This window comes from Dasypus novemcinctus, chromosome 3 (assembly GCF_030445035.2).
Source record: "Dasypus novemcinctus isolate mDasNov1 chromosome 3, mDasNov1.1.hap2, whole genome shotgun sequence".
NCBI lineage: Eukaryota > Metazoa > Chordata > Mammalia > Cingulata > Dasypodidae > Dasypus > Dasypus novemcinctus.
In genome coordinates, this window is record NC_080675.1 from 177,553,300 (window position 1) to 177,571,329 (window position 18,030).

At 52.3% G+C, this 18,030-nt stretch overlaps 1 protein-coding gene across 1 annotated transcript; it reads right to left on the reverse strand.

The window, feature by feature from the left end:
• Window positions 1–778: 778 nt before the first annotated feature.
• On the reverse strand, window positions 779–16,406 carry MINAR1 (membrane integral NOTCH2 associated receptor 1). Its single transcript, XM_004452715.4, has 3 exons — window positions 14,101–16,406; window positions 9,744–9,998; window positions 779–4,734 (listed from the first exon to the last, which is right to left on the reverse strand). The coding sequence occupies exons 1-3, from the start codon at window positions 16,363–16,365 to the stop codon at window positions 4,537–4,539; spliced, it is 2,718 nt and encodes a 905-aa protein (XP_004452772.2). The 5' UTR covers window positions 16,366–16,406; the 3' UTR covers window positions 779–4,536.
• Between the last annotated feature and the right edge of the window lie 1,624 nt (window positions 16,407–18,030).

The window sequence follows — 18,030 nt, forward strand, 5'->3', positions numbered from 1 at the left end:
ACATCTGTGAACGGTAGCAAAGGAATAAAAGGAGCTGGTTGCATTCTCTCTTCACCATCTTCCACCACATCCTCTTCAACATCCTTTGCAATTGAGAAATGTGCCAAGGTTTCTGTTCAAGTCAGCTATTACTCATTTACCTCATCGCAAGAAACAGCTTAATGCTCCTGGGATGAAGAAAATTAGAAAACTGGTGTTGTGCTTAGTCAAGAACAAAGAGACCAATGGAACAGAATAGAAAGTTCAGAAACCCATGGATCCATTCAAAAGATTTAAGTCAACAGGGAAAAAATGGTCTTTTTAATAAATGATCCCGATCAATGAATATCTAAATGAGAGAAAGAGATATCCAAATGCTAAATAAACATAAAAGATAGCAAATCTCATTTGTCATCAGGAAAATGTAAATTAAAAACACAATAAGATACTACTATATGTCCACCAGAATGGCTAAGATGAGAAAAACAGACACTACCAAGTATTGACTATGATGTGGAGTTACTGGTACTTCCATATATACTATTCATGGGAATATAAAGTGATAGATGCATGTTGGAAAACTTTCTGGCAGTATATTCTTAAACAGAACATATGCTTATCTCATGACCCAGCAATTTTACTCCTAGGTATATGTATTACAGAAACATAGACGTATGTCCACCAAAAGGAGGCTTCTGGTGTGCTAGGAATATGCTGATTTTTTATCTGGGTGCTGATTATATTGGTATCTTCACTTTGTGCATAAAACTGAGCCACACAATTTGTGCATACAATAAAATTTGTTGCAAGGTTATCTTAGAATTTTTCACTTTATTTTCGATTACATTTGGAAAGCCCAATTTTACATGATAGCTTCAAACCAACCATTGTACATTAACCAAATTTTACACAAGCCATTTGAAAAAAGATCTAAAAATGTGCTTAGTTATTGGTGTTATATAACATTTATCAAGCACCAAGAGTGTGCTGAGAGCTTTACAGAACAAACATAGAAAAGACACAGTCCCTGCCTTTAAGGATACACAATCCTTTAGAGTCTCTCACAATAAACTTCACCTTACATTTCACACCCTTTTATTCATAAGGCATAAATAAGGAAATTTGTTGCATTTCTCATTGTTACTTAATAAATACCTAATACCCTTTTCCCCAATTATACCAACAATTACTAATATCTTTGCCTTTAAATATAAATTTCCATAGTACAATATATATTATATACTGATTTTATATTCACATAATTGACCACAATATTCTTGCAGGCTGGTTATTAAATGAAGCCTGCTGAATTTCAACATTTACAAATTTTTATACCACTTAATAGAATCACTTACTGTTGGGCAGAGCATTTTTTCTTTGAAAAAAATGAGGTGCCACTGTTCTTGTCTTGATAAACTGTAAACAAAAACAGCACTGCCTTGATTTCAATAAGGGTATCAAAACTTATGGCACAGATATTCAGATCAATGTTTTTTAGCACATCTATTAAACTAACCTTGCAGGTATCAATCACATAGCCACATGCCCTAAAATACTAACAATTTATGATCACTAGTAATGGCGATGAAAGCCTAATTTGCTTTACTATACTTGTAGACTAAAGAAAGGAGTACTAGTATAAAATGTCCCAAAACTGGGAGCTGGGGAACTTTTTTGCTTTGCTGCAAGGCTGTGTTCAAAAGAAATTCAGATTAGAAAAGAAGATGAAATTACTCTGAATTGAATCGTTGCCAAAGGACATGATCTCAAAATAATCCTGTAAATCATAATGTCTGTTTATTTTTTTAAAAGGCAAGAACATTAAGTGAATTTTGATAATGAAATGATTTTAGACTCAGGCCCAACAAATTATACTTGACCTAAAAATGCCAGGGTGCTTAGGAATATGGCTCCCAGCATAGCAAAGAAGCCAATCCATGTGTCACCTGCAGGGAGCTCATCCCAGCAGAAGGGGACAAATTTTAAAGGGGCTGGTAATGTCTACCTCAAGACAGACTATGTCCTGCCCCACTCTGTAAATAGCAGCATGGAGGAGCTAGCGTGGGGCTGGGGTGTAGGAAAAGAGGGTTGTAGTAAGCTTGGGGTCAGTAGAGAGACAAGATCTAACTGTGGACATCATTTTCTCCAGATCCCAAGACTCCAGGTAGCTGATGGTCAACTTCAGGCCATGGAGAAGTCAACAGCCTCAAGACCAGCCTCGGTGCCCCATCAGGCTGAGGATGACCCTCTTCTACAAGATGAAACCATCTTGCCTTTGGGCCGCCGTTGTCTGATTTCCCTGGGGTGTCACCTGGTCTGGAGGTTTCCATTATGTGGCAATCATGTTGAGGTGAACTTTAAAGCTACACTGGACTTAGAGCAAGACGGAATTTCTCGAGCTTCCTTCCCAGATCTGAGAAAGGTAGAAGAGACGTCTAGCTTGCCCTTCCACTTCCATGCACGGGGTGGGGCTTAGAATCATGCCATCCCCAGGTTAGCCGGGCACAAGGTCCAATGGGGTCCATGAGGGGTAGAGTCACCCAAGGGCAGTGGAAAAAGTGGTTTGGTCCAGCCCTCATGCTCCTGCCCATCATGTGGAGGAGTCAGGTCAGGATTTGACGAGGCTTTTCTCATTCTGGGTAAGTCCATCTCCACTTTTCTACTAATCTTAACACAAGAGGTTGGGAATGACCTCTCCCTGATGCTCTGGCAGCTTAATCTGTGATGCAGGGGAGAGAGGGCCAGTAAGTGGGATAGAGAACCTGCTAGCTGGGGTTTTTCACGGCACCCCCTTTAGGGTGAAAGAAACCACCTTATTAATGTGCCCAACCCAAAACAGAGCACCAAAAGGCTAAAATTTGGACAATAGACAGTAATATTTTTTCATCTTCAATTACAAATCCTCAGTTTTCCATACTGAGGCTTAAGTTTCAAACATCTAATTGAAAATCCATACATAAACATTATGATAATAGAAATACATGAAGTTCTCTAAGAATAAAGGTTCGCTGCAGATGAAAGCATCCATCCCTCATCTGTTAACATCATAAAATTTACTGACTACCCCTTAATGATGAACAGTAGAATGAGACACAGCAAGCTAAGCATTATTTGAGTTTTCAGGATGGATGCTGGACTCCTATTGCTTTAAAAAATGAGATGCTTCCCAAACCTCTCTTGCAGGAATTTATTATAATGTAGAGTGATTATTCTTATTTCCAATGTTGATTTACATCCTACCTTGTTTTCAAAAGAATTTAAAGGTAGCTGGTTTCTGTTCATCTTTATTTCTTTAGCCTCTAACGAGGCATTAGAATCATATGCTCAAAAGCATTCCTTCTGTGCGATTATTGACAAAGCACCATTCAGCAGGTGGAAATTGAGTTCAAATTCTGATGAAATTACAACTGCTTCCTGTACACTGGAAAAACCTTGCTTTCAAGTTATTTAACAGAGAAGACAACGAAAATCAGATACTTAGACATATAGATAGATAAACGGTTAACTAGATAATTTTTTTGCACTGCTGACGAGTATTCAAAACTCTGGAGTATCTTTTTGGGGATAGGCAAGAACACCTCAGTGCCTTTATCATCCTATTGGACAAGCTTTCAAACTCTGTTTAAAGCCATTGGAAATGGCTGGCGTCCATGGTGCGCGAAAACCACAGCTTATAGTTAAAATGCCAGAGTTAGCTGTTGTGGCAACTCTGCAAGGCACAAGGACAAGTTCTAAACGCTTCGACTCATGTATGAGAAGCAGAGCATCTGGTACCACCAGGAGACAGAAAATCAAGGAGTGGTATCACACGCCAAAGCAAGAGCAGGAAATCCTTTGGGATAGCCATGGTTTTCACATAGTGAGTCTACATCGTTGGCCAGCCGCCCCCACAGCTCAGGTAGGGAAGGGAAGGTCTCTGGACCTGAATGCCTTGGCCCATTAAGCAGAGAGAACACACTGCATGCCATCCCTGGCATGGCAGTCCAGCTCCTTCTTACTCTGTGCACAAAGAAGGATCCAGAGTGTCCCCATGAGGCTCCGCAATGAGGACCATAACGGTCACCGAAGGGCAGGAAGGAAGTCAGTAGCCCTTGCCACAAGTCAGCAGGGGAGTGACCTCACCAGCCATGGCCTAAGGACATTCAACAGAACACTTCCTGTTTTCTTTTCAACTTTCCCACAGAGGCGTGTGTTACCTGTCTTCTGTATGGCATATTCTCTACCAAGAAACTTGGTCAAAATGGAAAGAATCCAATTAATTTTTTTTTTCATGGAATTCCATTTGTATCTACGGGTAGTCCATTACATTCTTGTGGTAGGAAAGGATATTGCACTTCTAAAAATGGTTCAACGTGTAGCTAAGCCCAAGCTGACAGGTAGGTAGATTCTCCCCAGAAGGGACACCTTCTGAAGATCATCTTCAGCGTCTGAAGAAGTGCCTCTGTGATTTCATCTCTACCTTGACAAACAGTTAAGCACTTGGCCGCCAGGTTTCAAAACAAGGAGACGGCCGTCGGCAGCCGTCGGCTCCCCACGCGTCGCCCTGCGTCCACGGGCTCACGACTTCATCGTGCAGATGGGCACGACGATGACCAGGATGACGGTGCACGCGGCAGCAGCGATCAGGGCTGCGATCTTGCAGACCTTGGCTCGTCTGAACTCGGCTTCTTTGCGTTTTAGTAGCGAGTCATAGCCTGGGGTGTAAATATCTTCCATCCAGTATTCTAAGTTGTTGGGGTTTAAAGATTCTTGCGTCTAAAAGTGGAAAACGTTAGACATAGGGTGAATGCGAGGAACCATATCAAAGACCCCTGACGACCACAGCCTGCAGCCTTTGGGGGTGTCTACAGATGGGGTACTCACGAGCGTGTGGCCCCACCCTGCCCAGCACAGGCAGCGAAGGAGTCTGGCTTCAGGGACCACACCTGCGCTGACCCTCCCCGTGACAAATGCCACGATGCTGTTAACACAGGGACCCCCACAGATCCTCTACCAACGAGCAAAAACGGGCCAGCTCGAGCAGGGGCTGACGATCCACAAGGGGTTTGCACTTAGAGTAGAAAACACTCGTACTTGGAGGCAAGCTGGCCCCATTGGTAGGGAAGCAGCGAAAAGCATTGAAAAATATCCTCTACCAACAGGCTTGAGTCACAGACGTGCCTGAAGCAAGGCTACCATATCGCCGTGATTCCGTTCCCAGCTCCTCCGAAAAGCTTCTACTGAAAATCAAAGACACCTCCACGATGAGCAGTTCAAACAAAACATAAAATATTTCCATTTCAAACCTTTGCCTGAGCAGCTCAAGGTCAAGGTCTACACATCCGCCGCGGGCCATCCCTCCTGCACCAGGCTTGCCTTGGCAAACCTGGCGCAGCTTCCCCAGAAAAAGCCTCCCCTGGCACGCCTCCCGGGCTCCCTGAGGTTAATGGACTGGCTGCCGGAGAAACGGCATCTTTAACCTGCGTTGCCCGTGAATTCCGTTCCAATTGATGCTCTAATCTATTTCCACAAAGAAAGTGTTCTCATTTTATGGCAAGCGTTTAATAATATAAGGATCGCATAAAAGCAACAATATGTTGCAGTTTTAAGGGAGGTCGTCTAAAGTTTTAAAACCGAAAGAGATCCATTTTGCAAGTTTTCTTGGATCATGTATGCCCTTAAACATGGGCACATTAAAAATCACACACACATGCAGAAAGGATTAAAAAAACCTTCAAAACTTAAAAAGCTCAATGATACCAGGTTGGTGAAACACAGATTACTCTGATGCACGGTGGCTCTTCCAGCCTCGGCGCTTTCCAGCCTCACTGTCCCCGCGTGCGCTGCTCTGGGCGGCTCCCCGGCCCTCAGCCCCCAGCTGGTCCACAAGTGGGGCTAGGTGCCGAGCTGAGCTGTGTGCTGACCGCCCCAGCTCCCTCCCGCCTGGGCTGCCGGTTGGCAGCGGCTCAGCACCCATCCGCGGCCACCCACTCAGCTCTGGGTCTTAGGGGACTCAGAAGCAGCCCCTTCCCTGGCCCTTCACATCTAAAGGTGGCAACAGCTTCTCCCTGCAGGGCTCCCTGGGTGCTCCATGGGCTCTGTGGCCCCTCAGCCCTGCCCGCGTCCCTGGGCACCGTCCTCCTGTCCCTGCGGCGACCCTGCCCGCCCGTGCTCCCCACTCCCCTGGCTTCCGAAACTCTTGCTCTCCTGTGGCTAATGGTCTTCTAGCATCAGGGTGGGCAGGCTGAGCCAGCCACAGCCCTGCTCCCCATCTCTTTACAACCGTGAACTAAAGATGGGTTTGCTTGTCCAAGGGCTGGAAAAAATCAAAAGAAGCATACCATTTCATGATGTGAAAATTATATGAACTTCGAGTTGCAGCACCCATAAATACAGTTTTGCTGGCACACAGCCACGCCTGTTCATTTTACACATTTTCTGTGCCTGCTTTTGCACCACAGTGTTAGAGTTGAGTAGTTGCCACAGACACCCCAAGGCTCACAAAGCCTAAGGTGTTTACTCTCTGGCCCTTAACAGAAAAATATTGCCAAGCCCTGTTTCAGTGCATACTGCACAACATAGTACAATGGAAAGAAATAAGACTTAGGGGTCGCTGAAATTCTCTTGGGCCCCTTCCTCACTAAGGCATAATATTTAAAGACAGTTGTCAGGAAGTGGATGTGGCTCACTGATAGAGCATCCACCTACCATAGGGGAGGTCCAGGGTTCAAACCCAGGGTCTCCTGACCCGTGTAGTGAGCTGGCCCACACGCAACGCTGCCACACACAAGGAGTGCCGTGCCACACACAAGGAGTCCCCTGCATAGGGGAGCCCCACACGCAAGGAGTGTACCCTGCAAGGAGAGCTGCCCCACGCAAAAAAAGTGCAGCCCACCCAGGAGTGGCACCGCACACACACGGAGAGCTAATGCAGCAAGATGACACAACAAAAAGAGACACGGATTCCCGGTGCCACCATGAATGCAAGCAGACACAGAAGAACACACAGCAAATGGACACAAGAGAGCAGACAACAGTGGGGGAAAGGGGAGAGAAATAAATAAAAAATAAATCTTTAAAAAAAGTAAAGACAGTTGTCAAATATGGCATAATATCTCGAGAAGTGGAAGGGGGGCTGCCACCCAAGATGCCCATAATGGGCACCGCCCACTCCAAAGCTGGGCAGGACCTTAACGAGCAGGGCATCTGTGCACCCCTTAGATGTTTCAGGAAGCTCCCACCACATCACCCTCTCCTCGAGCAGCCGGGAGCGCTGCTGCCAGGACGTTCGTGTGTTCTTAGGTGGGAGCTGCAGCCCCCACCCATCCCCTCTGCTCCCCTTGCAGAAAACTCGCTAGTTTGATGGGCACTCTAGAAGGGAGAGAGGGCCCCAGAGGGCACCTCCTGGGCGCCTGGGCAGGGCACACACCGGGCTGGGCAGAGCTGGGCAGGCAGCCGGCACCTTGAAGCTGGGCTCTGGCCATTGGGGTGAAAAGAACCTCCACTTCTCCGCCGTCTTCCCAGGACCGACCCAGAAGGTGAACAGCATAGGAATGACCCATCAGATTTTGTGTCTTTTTCCCTCTGGCTCAGACAGAGGGAAATTGGCTTCCTTCCCTAGCTACAGACACTTTATGGGCTGGGGATTCAGCCTGCGAAGTAAACTATTTCTAATTAGTTTTTTTCAATAACTGCAAACTCTGATGACACCAAGTAGCAGAGAGGTAATGCCGAAGCTTCAGGGGACACGGACCGGCGTGCACGGCTGTCCATTAGGCCTGCCCGACGCTCGAAATCAAGCCCGGGCCCATGCTTCTGCCGACACCACAGCCGGGCACAAAGCTAAAGAGCCTGGATCTCAGCACCAAGCAGCCCAGGTACCGAAGCTGCACCTGTGCCTGCAGAAGAGCCACAGCTAAGACGGCTGTGGCATTCTTACCACGCTCGCCACGCTTGGTCGGTTTTGCTGCAAACACCCTCACAAGGCTACCGGACTCCCTGTTTCCCCATATTTTGTACAACTGGAGACACTATTCTTTACATTTTTAAGTGATGTCACCAAAGGCTCTGTAACCCAAATATCCACTTGCATTTGTTTTTATAATTTTGCTTTTATCCTCACCAACACCGGTATATTAAAATCACGTTAGGCCTAGGGGCAAAATGTCGCAAGCCTTCCCCTTCCCCCAGCCTTTATAAGATGTTCCTCCACCAATGACTCGTTAGATGTATCTGAAACTTTCGAGGTCACCCCACAATGCTCATGAGATCCTGGCTCCTTCCCAGGGGGACATCTGCACCCCCACCTCCTTTCTGACTTGCCTGATACCCACAGGGGCTAAGGTAGAGCCCACGGAAAGGCCACCGGGACCCACTGGGGAGAATCAGGTCCTCATACGCCTGCTTGCCCGCAGGCAGCCGACAGGAGAGGTGGGGACAGGAGGTGCCCAAGGAGAAGGGGCTCGGAGAACTTCCTGTTGCCCCCGTCAGCCTCACTCCCAGCTTCTGGCCAGAGCTGCTGTCGTTTAGACTCCAGTGTACACAAATGTCATTTTAATCATCTTTGTAATGGCACGAAGCTCCCCTACAGTCCATCAAGAGAAATAGGAAATGGGGTAGTGGTAAGAAGAGAAAGAATGTAAGACGTGGCCGATGGCCCAGCATGAGTGTAGACTCCTCTGAGCTCAGGCAGGTTGCTAAGCTTCTCGGGGCCTCAGTTTCCTCAACCGTAAAAGGGAGGGAACCACGGCAAGCCCTGCCTGCGGGCCGCTGCGACTTGGCCGGAGAGACTGTTGTCAAAAGCACCGTACGAGCTGTTCTGGTTCCAGCATCCTTTAGCAGCCGCCAAATGCCTTCTTTCCCAGCGCCTGCTCAGTGCCAGGTACTTCAAATGTGTTATTTTCAAGTCTCGCAACGGCTCTGCCTTCCTGCCCACCAAACAAGTGCGGGCGCCCCTCCTGCGGCTGGCACGGCGCCTGCGCCGGGCACAGCTAAGGGGCGGAATGCCAAGTGCTGACCTCCCCGCCGCACCTCCTGCAGCCCTCCTGATGTGACAGCCAGGCCGCTGCGGGCCCCTGGCCACACCGACCCCCACGGGCAGCTCCCTCTGGCCGCGCTCTCGGTGGCGTGGCCCTTCTGAGGCGCCCTTGGGGACACGGCCTCACTGCCCCACAGGACCGAGCCCTCCCCCTGCTCCCGCTGCGAGTGGACACACAGATGGGCACCGGCGTGAGCGGACAGAGGCGGAGCTGCCCCCCAGGATAGAAGAGCGGCCGCAACCCAGCCCTGCTGCCAGCGGGCGGAAAGCACGCCCTGCCGCCACACTGCGCTCCCAGCTCCTGCGATGGCGCTTACCTGCGGCTGCTCCGAATGGAAGCACATCCAAAGCTGGGCTCCCACAACATGCTTATCCCTCGTGCTACATGTGGAAGGAGAAAGCAGCTGGTATGTCATTAGACGGTTCCGCTCGAGTCTTGTGAGCTAAGATGAGAACCCGCACAGCCTACGGAGTCTTAAACGCATCTTTAGCAAATCAGACATTTTGTTTTTCCTTTAAAAAGCAACCAAACACAGTCCCACGGCTAAACGCTTCTAAGCAAATAAGCAAACGATCCCCTTGTGAAAAACAAAAAGACAACAAAAAGCCCTCGGCTCTACGGTGCGTTCAAGCCCAGAACCCGCGGTGGGGACCCAGGGGGCCGCGGGCGGTGGCGGGGCGAGGCCGGTGCACCACCCACCGCCCCTCGCCGCCGCAGCCGGGGCACCGCGCGGGAAGGGGGGCTCACCTGCAGGTCCAGGGCCGCCAGCTGGCCCTTGTCCCCCGCGCTCCGGGCGTACTCCTCCAGCGTCCAGGAGGGCGGGCCCCGCTTCACGGCGGCCAGCTCCGTCAGCCGCATGTCCGTGTACAGGGGGCTGCTCTTCGCGTGGGCCTTGAGGGAGGCGGGGTAGGGGTGCGGGCTGAACACCTGCTCCACGAGGAAGCCGTCCTTGGGCTGCTTGGGCAGGCGGGGCTGCGGTGGCAGGTCGTACTGCCTGTCTCCCTGCAGGGGCAGAGCAAAGACCAGACGCCGGCTGACATCACCGCGTGTCGTTCCCCGAGGCATCCAGGGGGCAAAATAGTTTAGGACACCTAGAGAGGAGGACTGAATCTGGGGCAAATTCTCCAGGTAAAGTTTACAGTGATACCAGTGCTAATGAGAGCTCAGGGTTCTGCAGCAGGAAAAGAGGATTTCATCTAGCCCTCGCACCATCACTGCCGTTCTCAAGCCCAGGACACACTGCTGGGAAGGGGTGACACTGGAGCTTACCCCTGATCATCTGGCTCAGAGAGGCTTTGCTTCGCCAGTGCACGTCGCTGCCCCCTCGTCCTTCCACCTGTTTGTATCTGGTGCACTTAAGGAGAAGAACAAGCGTCCCCAAGCCACTTCTCTGGAAGGGAGAAGCCAAGCCAGAAATTCACGGGGGGAGCCTCGAGTCATTGTCTCCTTCCAGAGACATCCACATGGCCTTTAAAGTAAGGGAATGGACTGAGCAGGGGTGGAGGCTGGACTGTGCCTGAGCCGGCTGGCCATCGTTCACGGCCTCAGCCCTCGGCTGGCAGACCAGGGGACGCTGTCCCCAGCGAAGCCGGCTCTCCTGCTGCTTCCCAATTCTTACTCGTAGCTGATCTCCGAGCACGGTAAAGATGTCCCTCCCTCCAGGAAGCCCTCTCTGACCACCGAGAGTGGGCCGGCGCTCATCTGTGTCACCCTTTAGGCCTGTGCGTTTGTCACAGGGAACTGCAGCTGTCTGTTCATCTGTCCGTGTCTTCCTCGGGCCTGTGAGTTTCTTGGTAGTAGGGGAAATACTATCTTTTTGTTCACCTTTTAATCCACCACCACAGCAGAAGAGCACCAACCGAGAGGAGGCAGTCCAGGCATGGCTGTCAAGGGGGGGTACCCATGGCATGAAGGCGTGTATATGAGACGGAGCAAAAGCAGGTTGTGTATGTGAGCGAGGAAAAAGGAAAACTAGGGAAGTGAGCAGAGGGGTCTACATGCAAGCAACAGAAGGAGAATTATCTACAGTGCCATCAGAGCGAGCGCTGACGCGGGAGCACCTGTGATGAGCAGGTGGCGTGTCTGTGCCTGAGCCTGTGGGACCCTCCCCGTGGCCTGGGACCAGCAGCACCCACCCACCATCAGCAGGAGGGAGCCCTGGACCCTGGCCCAAACAGAGCATCGGATACAGCCGTCCCAAACCATCAAGGTGGCTGACACCGAAAAAAAAACAGGATACACTTGGCCAAGCCCAAGCAAGAAAATGAGCTTCTCTCTTATTTTCTAACTCATCTTCTAAGAGGCTTTGCTGATGTTACATGTTCTGCTCATCTCCTGCCCGGCCCTCACAGCCCTCCTAAGGCACTCAGGGCCCCAGGCCCTGCTCGGGTGGGGGAGGCCCTAACTACAACAGCAGCTGCTGCAGGCCCCTAATTACCACCCATCGAGGGCTGGCTCCACCACGACGCTCAGGTGCGCGGTGCTAAAGGCATGACCTCAGTTACTCTTCTCAATGACATTCTGAGGTGGTGGCCAGTATTATCCCCATGTTATGGATGAGGAAACAGATCAGAGAGGGTAAGAGACTGACCCAATGCCACACAGTAAGCACGGGTAGAGCCAGGATTTGAACCCGCCCTCACTTTCGAGACAGAGAGCTTAATTGCTGCCCACCATCCGGGAGTGTGTGCTCTAATTTGGCAGGCAGTGCAGGCATGTGCTAGGTCTATGCATGTGCATTCAGTGTATACATATGTACACACACACAGTGTTTAACAGGTTACACTTCCGCAACTGAACAAAGAGGACTAAAGGCTAGAGATCAGAGAGCAGCAAGAATCCCTAAGAGAGCTTTTAGAGACAGAGGATTTAAACGGCCTTGAGGGGAACACAGGACTTAGGTCAGCAGAGAAGGGGTAAGGCGTTCTTGGTGGAGGATCGTGTGGAGAAAGGTTCGGGGGTGGGTGGGACCCGGCCATAATAGATGCTCATTTAGCGTTCAGTGAAGGAGTGAGCACAGCATCTGTGGAGGAAAAACAAGTAGACCTGTCCAGGACTGCAGGGTTCAGGCTGGTACCCCAGAGCCTTAACGCTGGGGGAAAGTATGTGCGATTCCCAGGTGCCGGGGAATGGGCGGCCTGGCAGATGCCAGGGACATTTCCCTGAAGCAGAGGGGAGCGGAGGAAGAGCAGGATACACCACGCGCCCACAGAGAGCGGGCTTTCGGGAGACGAGGGCGCAGCAGCGGTCTTAGGAGCCAGGAGGAGGGCGGGAAGACGGGCGAGGAGACCAGTTTGAAAGGCACAGATACGCATGCCTGTTTCTAATGTTCACAGCTTTTCCTGTACCCTTATTGTTTATGTATGTTCATGTATGAATGCTATACTTCAGTAAAAATTTGTAATGGGGAAAAAAAAAATGAAATGCCCAGAGAAGGTGGGTGGCGTACAGCCAGGTCTCAGTGCTGGGGAGGGGGCTGCTGAACGGAAAGGAAGGCAGAAACGAAGGGGCTTCGGGAAACGCACATCCACAGCCCCGAGGGGCTGCACTGCACGTGGGAGAGCCGAGAAGGAAGCCACCGGCAAAGGGGTCTCTTCGGGGATTGCCAGAACGGTGGTCCCCGATGGAGACAGGAAAAAGGAAAAGTCTGGTTTGGGGCCTGCAGATTTGGGCCCGTGGACAAGACTTCTGGGGGGACCCGGGACATGGGCGGCCAAGGCTGGACAGGGGGGTGTGGGAAGACTTCCGGACCAGCAGGTCCCGGGCCGGGCCGGGCGTGGAGGGACTCACCCCAAAGGCCAGCAGCCGTGCTGGGCGCTTCCGGTGGCTCTTGCTCCAGCGCCCGGCTGCTCCCACGGCCCTTGGGGGCTTGTGCACCTGGCAGGTGCCTTCAGGGCTGGCTGAGCTCTCCTTGAAGCTTCTGTGGACGCCCCTACCTGGGCCGGGCCTCTAGACGGCCACTTCTCAGCGATACCTAAGTTCCGGGCTCCAGACCCTGGCCGCACCCTGGCAGCTAAGGGGCAGGAGGCCGGAGGAGAGCGGCACACGGCTGGGGGGCCTGGTCCCCAACACCACATGGCGTGAGCAGCTGCAGGGAAGCAGCGCGGCGGCCAGCATGGATGCCGCGAGTTTCTTTGGGATCAGGAAAAAAAAAAGAGTCTCCTTTTATTTACCTTTTCTCCACTGTGGACCCTGGAAACTGCTCTGTGACCCTGTTTCAGAAGTTTTTCCTGGGGGCCCTATTTGAGGCCCCGGGTCCCCTTCTCTGGCTCTGAGCACCTGCAGCCCACACCACCATCACCCCCTCTTCCTGATGACCAGGGCCTCGTGACCACAGGAGGCCACGGGCCTCCCCGACGACAAGCAGCAAATCGAAATCGCCTCACTGTGGCCCATTTAGAATGAAGAAGGGGCGCACGGGTCCCCCGGAAACAGACCATCTTCTCAGCAGGGGACGAGAAGAAGGAAGACTGAGCGCGCGCCCTGCCCTTCCTCAAGAACAGATGGAAAAAGTCGGCCGCAAGTGTGCAAAAATCTCACGTGCATGTAAAAGGAGCCGAACGTGCACCTGAGCAGGGAAACAAAACCGAAAAGGAAAGGAAGACCCCGTCTTGGGAGGTACTGTCACCGGGGAAAACGGCGATGAGTAATTCCTTTGTCTTCTATTAACCTTAGAATGGAGAAACCTCCTCCTTTTAAGAAGGCACAGCACCCACGCCAACAGGACACATAAGGGACATACCAGGTGGCATGCTTTCAAGTCCTCTCCCCGGGCACCTTGACCGCGGCCTGCCAGCTCAGAAAGGACAGGGACACCTCCTTGGCGAGGCCGGCGGCCCCTGACACTCTCCCCGTTTTATGAAAATCTGTTCTCACACCACCTGCCCAACACCCAAGCCACACTCTCTCCCGCGGCACGGTCACAGCCTGTGTCCCCCTCAGCTGACCGACCGCCTGGCGGGACGGACCACCTGCCCACGTCGTCCCCTCTGTTCTAACTCGAGAAGCCCACGGGGCTGGGGGCACAACAAGCGCCCAGGAAGAGGCCTCCGTCTCTGGACCCCGGGGGCCCCCGCCCGGGTGAAAGACCCTGACGGCGAGTTACCTCCTTGGACTTTCGATGCCAGTCCTCGCCATCGCCCAGGGCGCGGTCGGCCAGCTCGCCCTCGTCGAGGCCCACGCGGTTGGCGTAGGTGATGGTGCGCCAGTCTCGGGGCGAGTTGGAGATGCTGGCGATCTTGGACTCTGTGGCGCTGTTCTCCTCGGTCAGCGACCTGGAGGACGGCCGGGGGAAGAGGCTCTTCTTCAGGGCCTGGACGCGCAGGCTCTCGCTGTTGCTTCCGCTGGCGTCCGAACAGCACCAGTCCCCGCCGTTGTCCAGCTTGGGCCCGCGGGAGCCGCTGTGCGCACGGAACATCCGAGGGGAGGCACTGTCGTCGGACGGAGGCTCGCTGGTCAGGGAATTCGAGTCTATCCGCACGCTCGCCTTCTCGGGTTGCTGCATTTTCTGATCCAGTTTATTCAGCTTGCCCAAGACCTGGGAAATCTCCTCCCGGACACCCGACAGTGACTCAAGCTTCCGCTCGATCTCGCCGATCCGCAGCACCAGCTTGCACACACTCGTCTTCAGCTCTTCTTCCGAGGGGCGGCCGTGTTCCAGCCGCTTGCCCTTGTCTCCCTGGCTACCGGGAACCCCATTGGCGATCTTCGAGAGGCCGTGCTCCGGGGAACTGTCACAGTCTGACTTCTGAAGCTGAGACAAGGACCCCGTGCTGTTGTAGCAGGAGGACTGGATTACTCCCGTCGAGCCGCTGAGGCTCATGTCGTCGAGGAACCGGAAAATGTCACTGATGTCATCGCTGACGATTTCCGAGTCGTCGTCGGACTGCTTCGGGGCGCGCCGGTCGCCGTACCTGCCGTGCCCGCACGGGTCCTTGCACGCCTTGGGCTCCAGCGCGTGCTGCTCGGTCTGGGTGCCCACGCTGCTCGTGTCCGAGCTGAGCTGCGCGCCGGTGCAGCCGATGCCCTTGTCTTTAAACTTCGTGGCCGGCTCGTGCTCCTCCAGGTCGACCGGGGACGAGATCCCTTCGGGCTGGAGCCCGTTGGCTTTCGCCGCGTAGCCGCCGGGGATCACGGGCTGCTGCTCCTGCAGCGAGAGGTAAGCCTGGCGCCTGTCCGGGGTGGGAAAGCCGGGCGTCTGGCCGCCGGGGCTCGGATAGCGCAGCTTCTCCTCGGAAGGATTCCTGCTGAAAAAGGAGCGCTCGAAGTCGGGCACCTCCTCGGCGTTCAGGCTCCAGCTTTTGGCCGGCCAGGGGGTCTGCTTGCTGGGCCTCCCCGGGCACCGCCGGGCCTCCGGGGCCCCCAGCGGGCTGCTGGGCCCGAAGTACGTGGAGGCCTGCAGGTCGTCCAGGCTCTCGTGCTTCGCCCGCCTCTTGTCGGGGACGGGCGAGTACCCCGGGTTCAGGTACTGGCTGCTGTAGGGCATCTCAAAGCTGTGATTGAAGAAGGGCTTGGGGCCTGGCTGCCCACGCTCGCCCTCCGCCTTGCCAGCGGGGCCCCCCAGCCCGGGGGACACGGCCATCAGATTGTGGAAGTCCTCCTTGAACAAGCTCCTCTTCTGGGCGCAGGACGGGACCCCGAACGGCTCGGCGCCGGCCAGGAAGGCCTCCTTGAGGCCCTGCTCGGCGGGCAGGGAGTCTTGGTCGGACGCGGGCTCGTTCTCCAGGTTCATGGGGAAGTAGGTCCTCTGCATCTCGCAGGGCCGGGGGCTGGCCACCGAGTAGGGGGCCAGCACCTGCAGCCTGTCCAGCGAGGCCGCCCGGGCCTTGCCGCCCTTGCCCACCCCCAGCAAGAAGGCGGGCTCGGAGGCGGGCAGGAAGGGCGGGCAGCCCTTGCGGTCGGGCTTGCGGCCCGCGGGGGGCTCCCTGGCGGCGTAGCCGCGGCCGAAGGGCCGCTCGGCCAGCCCGCGCTCCAGCGGCGGGCACAGCCCCGCGTCCGGCCCGCACGCGTCGAAGGACGGCGCCTTCTTGTGGCCCGGCGGGCGGCCCGCGGGCGGCTTCTCCTTGGCGGCGCCCCCGCTCATCTGCAGCAGGTTGAAAATCGTCACGACGTCGGCCGCCACCATGATTTTCTTGGACTGCTGGTTGCTGGCCGTGCATTTCATCTTGTCCTTGAACAGCGTGGCCGGGAAGCTGGGGTCGAGGCAGGCGGTGTAGAAGAGCAGGCTACGCAGCCTGGCCAGCTGCGGCAGGTCGAAGCGGGTGCACAGAGACTTGCACAGGTCCTGGTAGGACACCGAGCTCTGCTTGCTGTCCAGCTCCTCCAGGATCTTCACCAAGAAGAGAGAAGCGTCCTGGCTGGCCTCCATCATCTGGAATTCCAAGGGCTTGCCGGGGATTCGGGCACCTCCGGGCAGTTCTGCAGGGACCACGGGGGAAAAGGAGGAGGGTGGAAAAAGAGGGTTAGAAACAGCCGCGGAGCAGTGCGGTCAGCAGCTTTACGAACTAAGGAGATCCGGGGAAAAACTCTTTAGCACACCACCACACATGAAGGGCCTTAAAAACATCCCCAGCTGTCGACTCAGGAGTTCCCTTCCCTGGATCTACCCTAAGGAAATTATCAAAGGCAATGGCAACAATTTAAGGCACAGAGATAATCACGGTGATGGTATTTATAATAGGGAAAAAATAAAACAGCAAGAGAGAAATACATAAATAAACCATGGTGTGGTAAACGACGAACTGTCACCAACATGAAAATGATATTAGGGAACATTAATATGACAGAATGCTACTCAGCAATAAAAAGGGACAAATGGCCAAGACATGCAAAAAACATGGAGGAACCACCAGTGGATTGGGCTGGAGGGAAAAAAGGCAGACTTAAAAGGCTACATGCTGTAAGATGTCATTGCAATGTCGTTCTGGAAAACAGACCAGCGGTGGCCAGGACCGGGATGGGAAGGGAGGGGAGGACTACAGAGGGCGGCGGCGAAACGTCCCAGGATGAAGGACGGCAATGTTCTCTCTGTCCTTGGTGGTGCTGACATGACTCTAGGCATTACTGAAACTCACAGAACTGGAGGCTAAAAAGTATTAATTTAACTGTATGCAAATCATGCCTTAATTTTAAAAGTATAATAAGGAAGACTTTTTATGAAAATACTATGACACAATATTGCATGAAAATCTGAGTATCAATTCGTATAGGTAGTATCTTCATTACATAACATGATATGTTCTTAGAGATGAAAAAGCAAGAACTCACCATGCTCTAAAATGTTAGTAGTGGTTAAGCTTGGGTTACAAAATATAGATTTTTTTCCTGAATCAGAAATCTTCCCCCCTCTCCAATATTTTGTTATGCGAATTTTCAGACATACAGCAAAGTGAAAAAAAATTTATAGTGAACACCCACAAATCCACCACCTGGAGTCTACCATTAACATTTTACTTGCTTTATCGCATAACTAGCCATCTATCACCAGTCACCTTATTTTTTTAATGCACATCAAAGTAAATTGCAGACATCTGCACACTCTGCCAAACACTTCAGCATGCATATAATTAACAAAGGTTCAATAATTGTTTACAGCTCTTCTTTTAACACTAAATTACATACAGTGAAGTGCAAAGACCTTCAGGATACATTGGCTGATGTTTTTCGAATGCCTATGATGGTGTAAACCGACCCTGTAACATATAGGACACTTCCATTGTCCCAGAAAATCACCCCGTGCTTCTTCCCCGTCAGCCACTGTTCTTATTTTTAACAGGTGATTTTTAAATTTTTTCTTTATCGCTTCCTATCTTTTCTAAAATTTCTATAATGAGCATATATTATTTTACACTCACAAAACAATAAACCTCACTTTAAAATTAAAGAACTACATTATTTACTCTTAGATGGAAAAAGTAAAATCATCAAACCAAAATTAAACAAAGTCTCATGAGCAGGTCAAGCTCCTTACTGATAAATATGGATGCTGCTTCTGGAAATGACAGGGGTCACATCAAATTAAACACAGTGTGAGCTT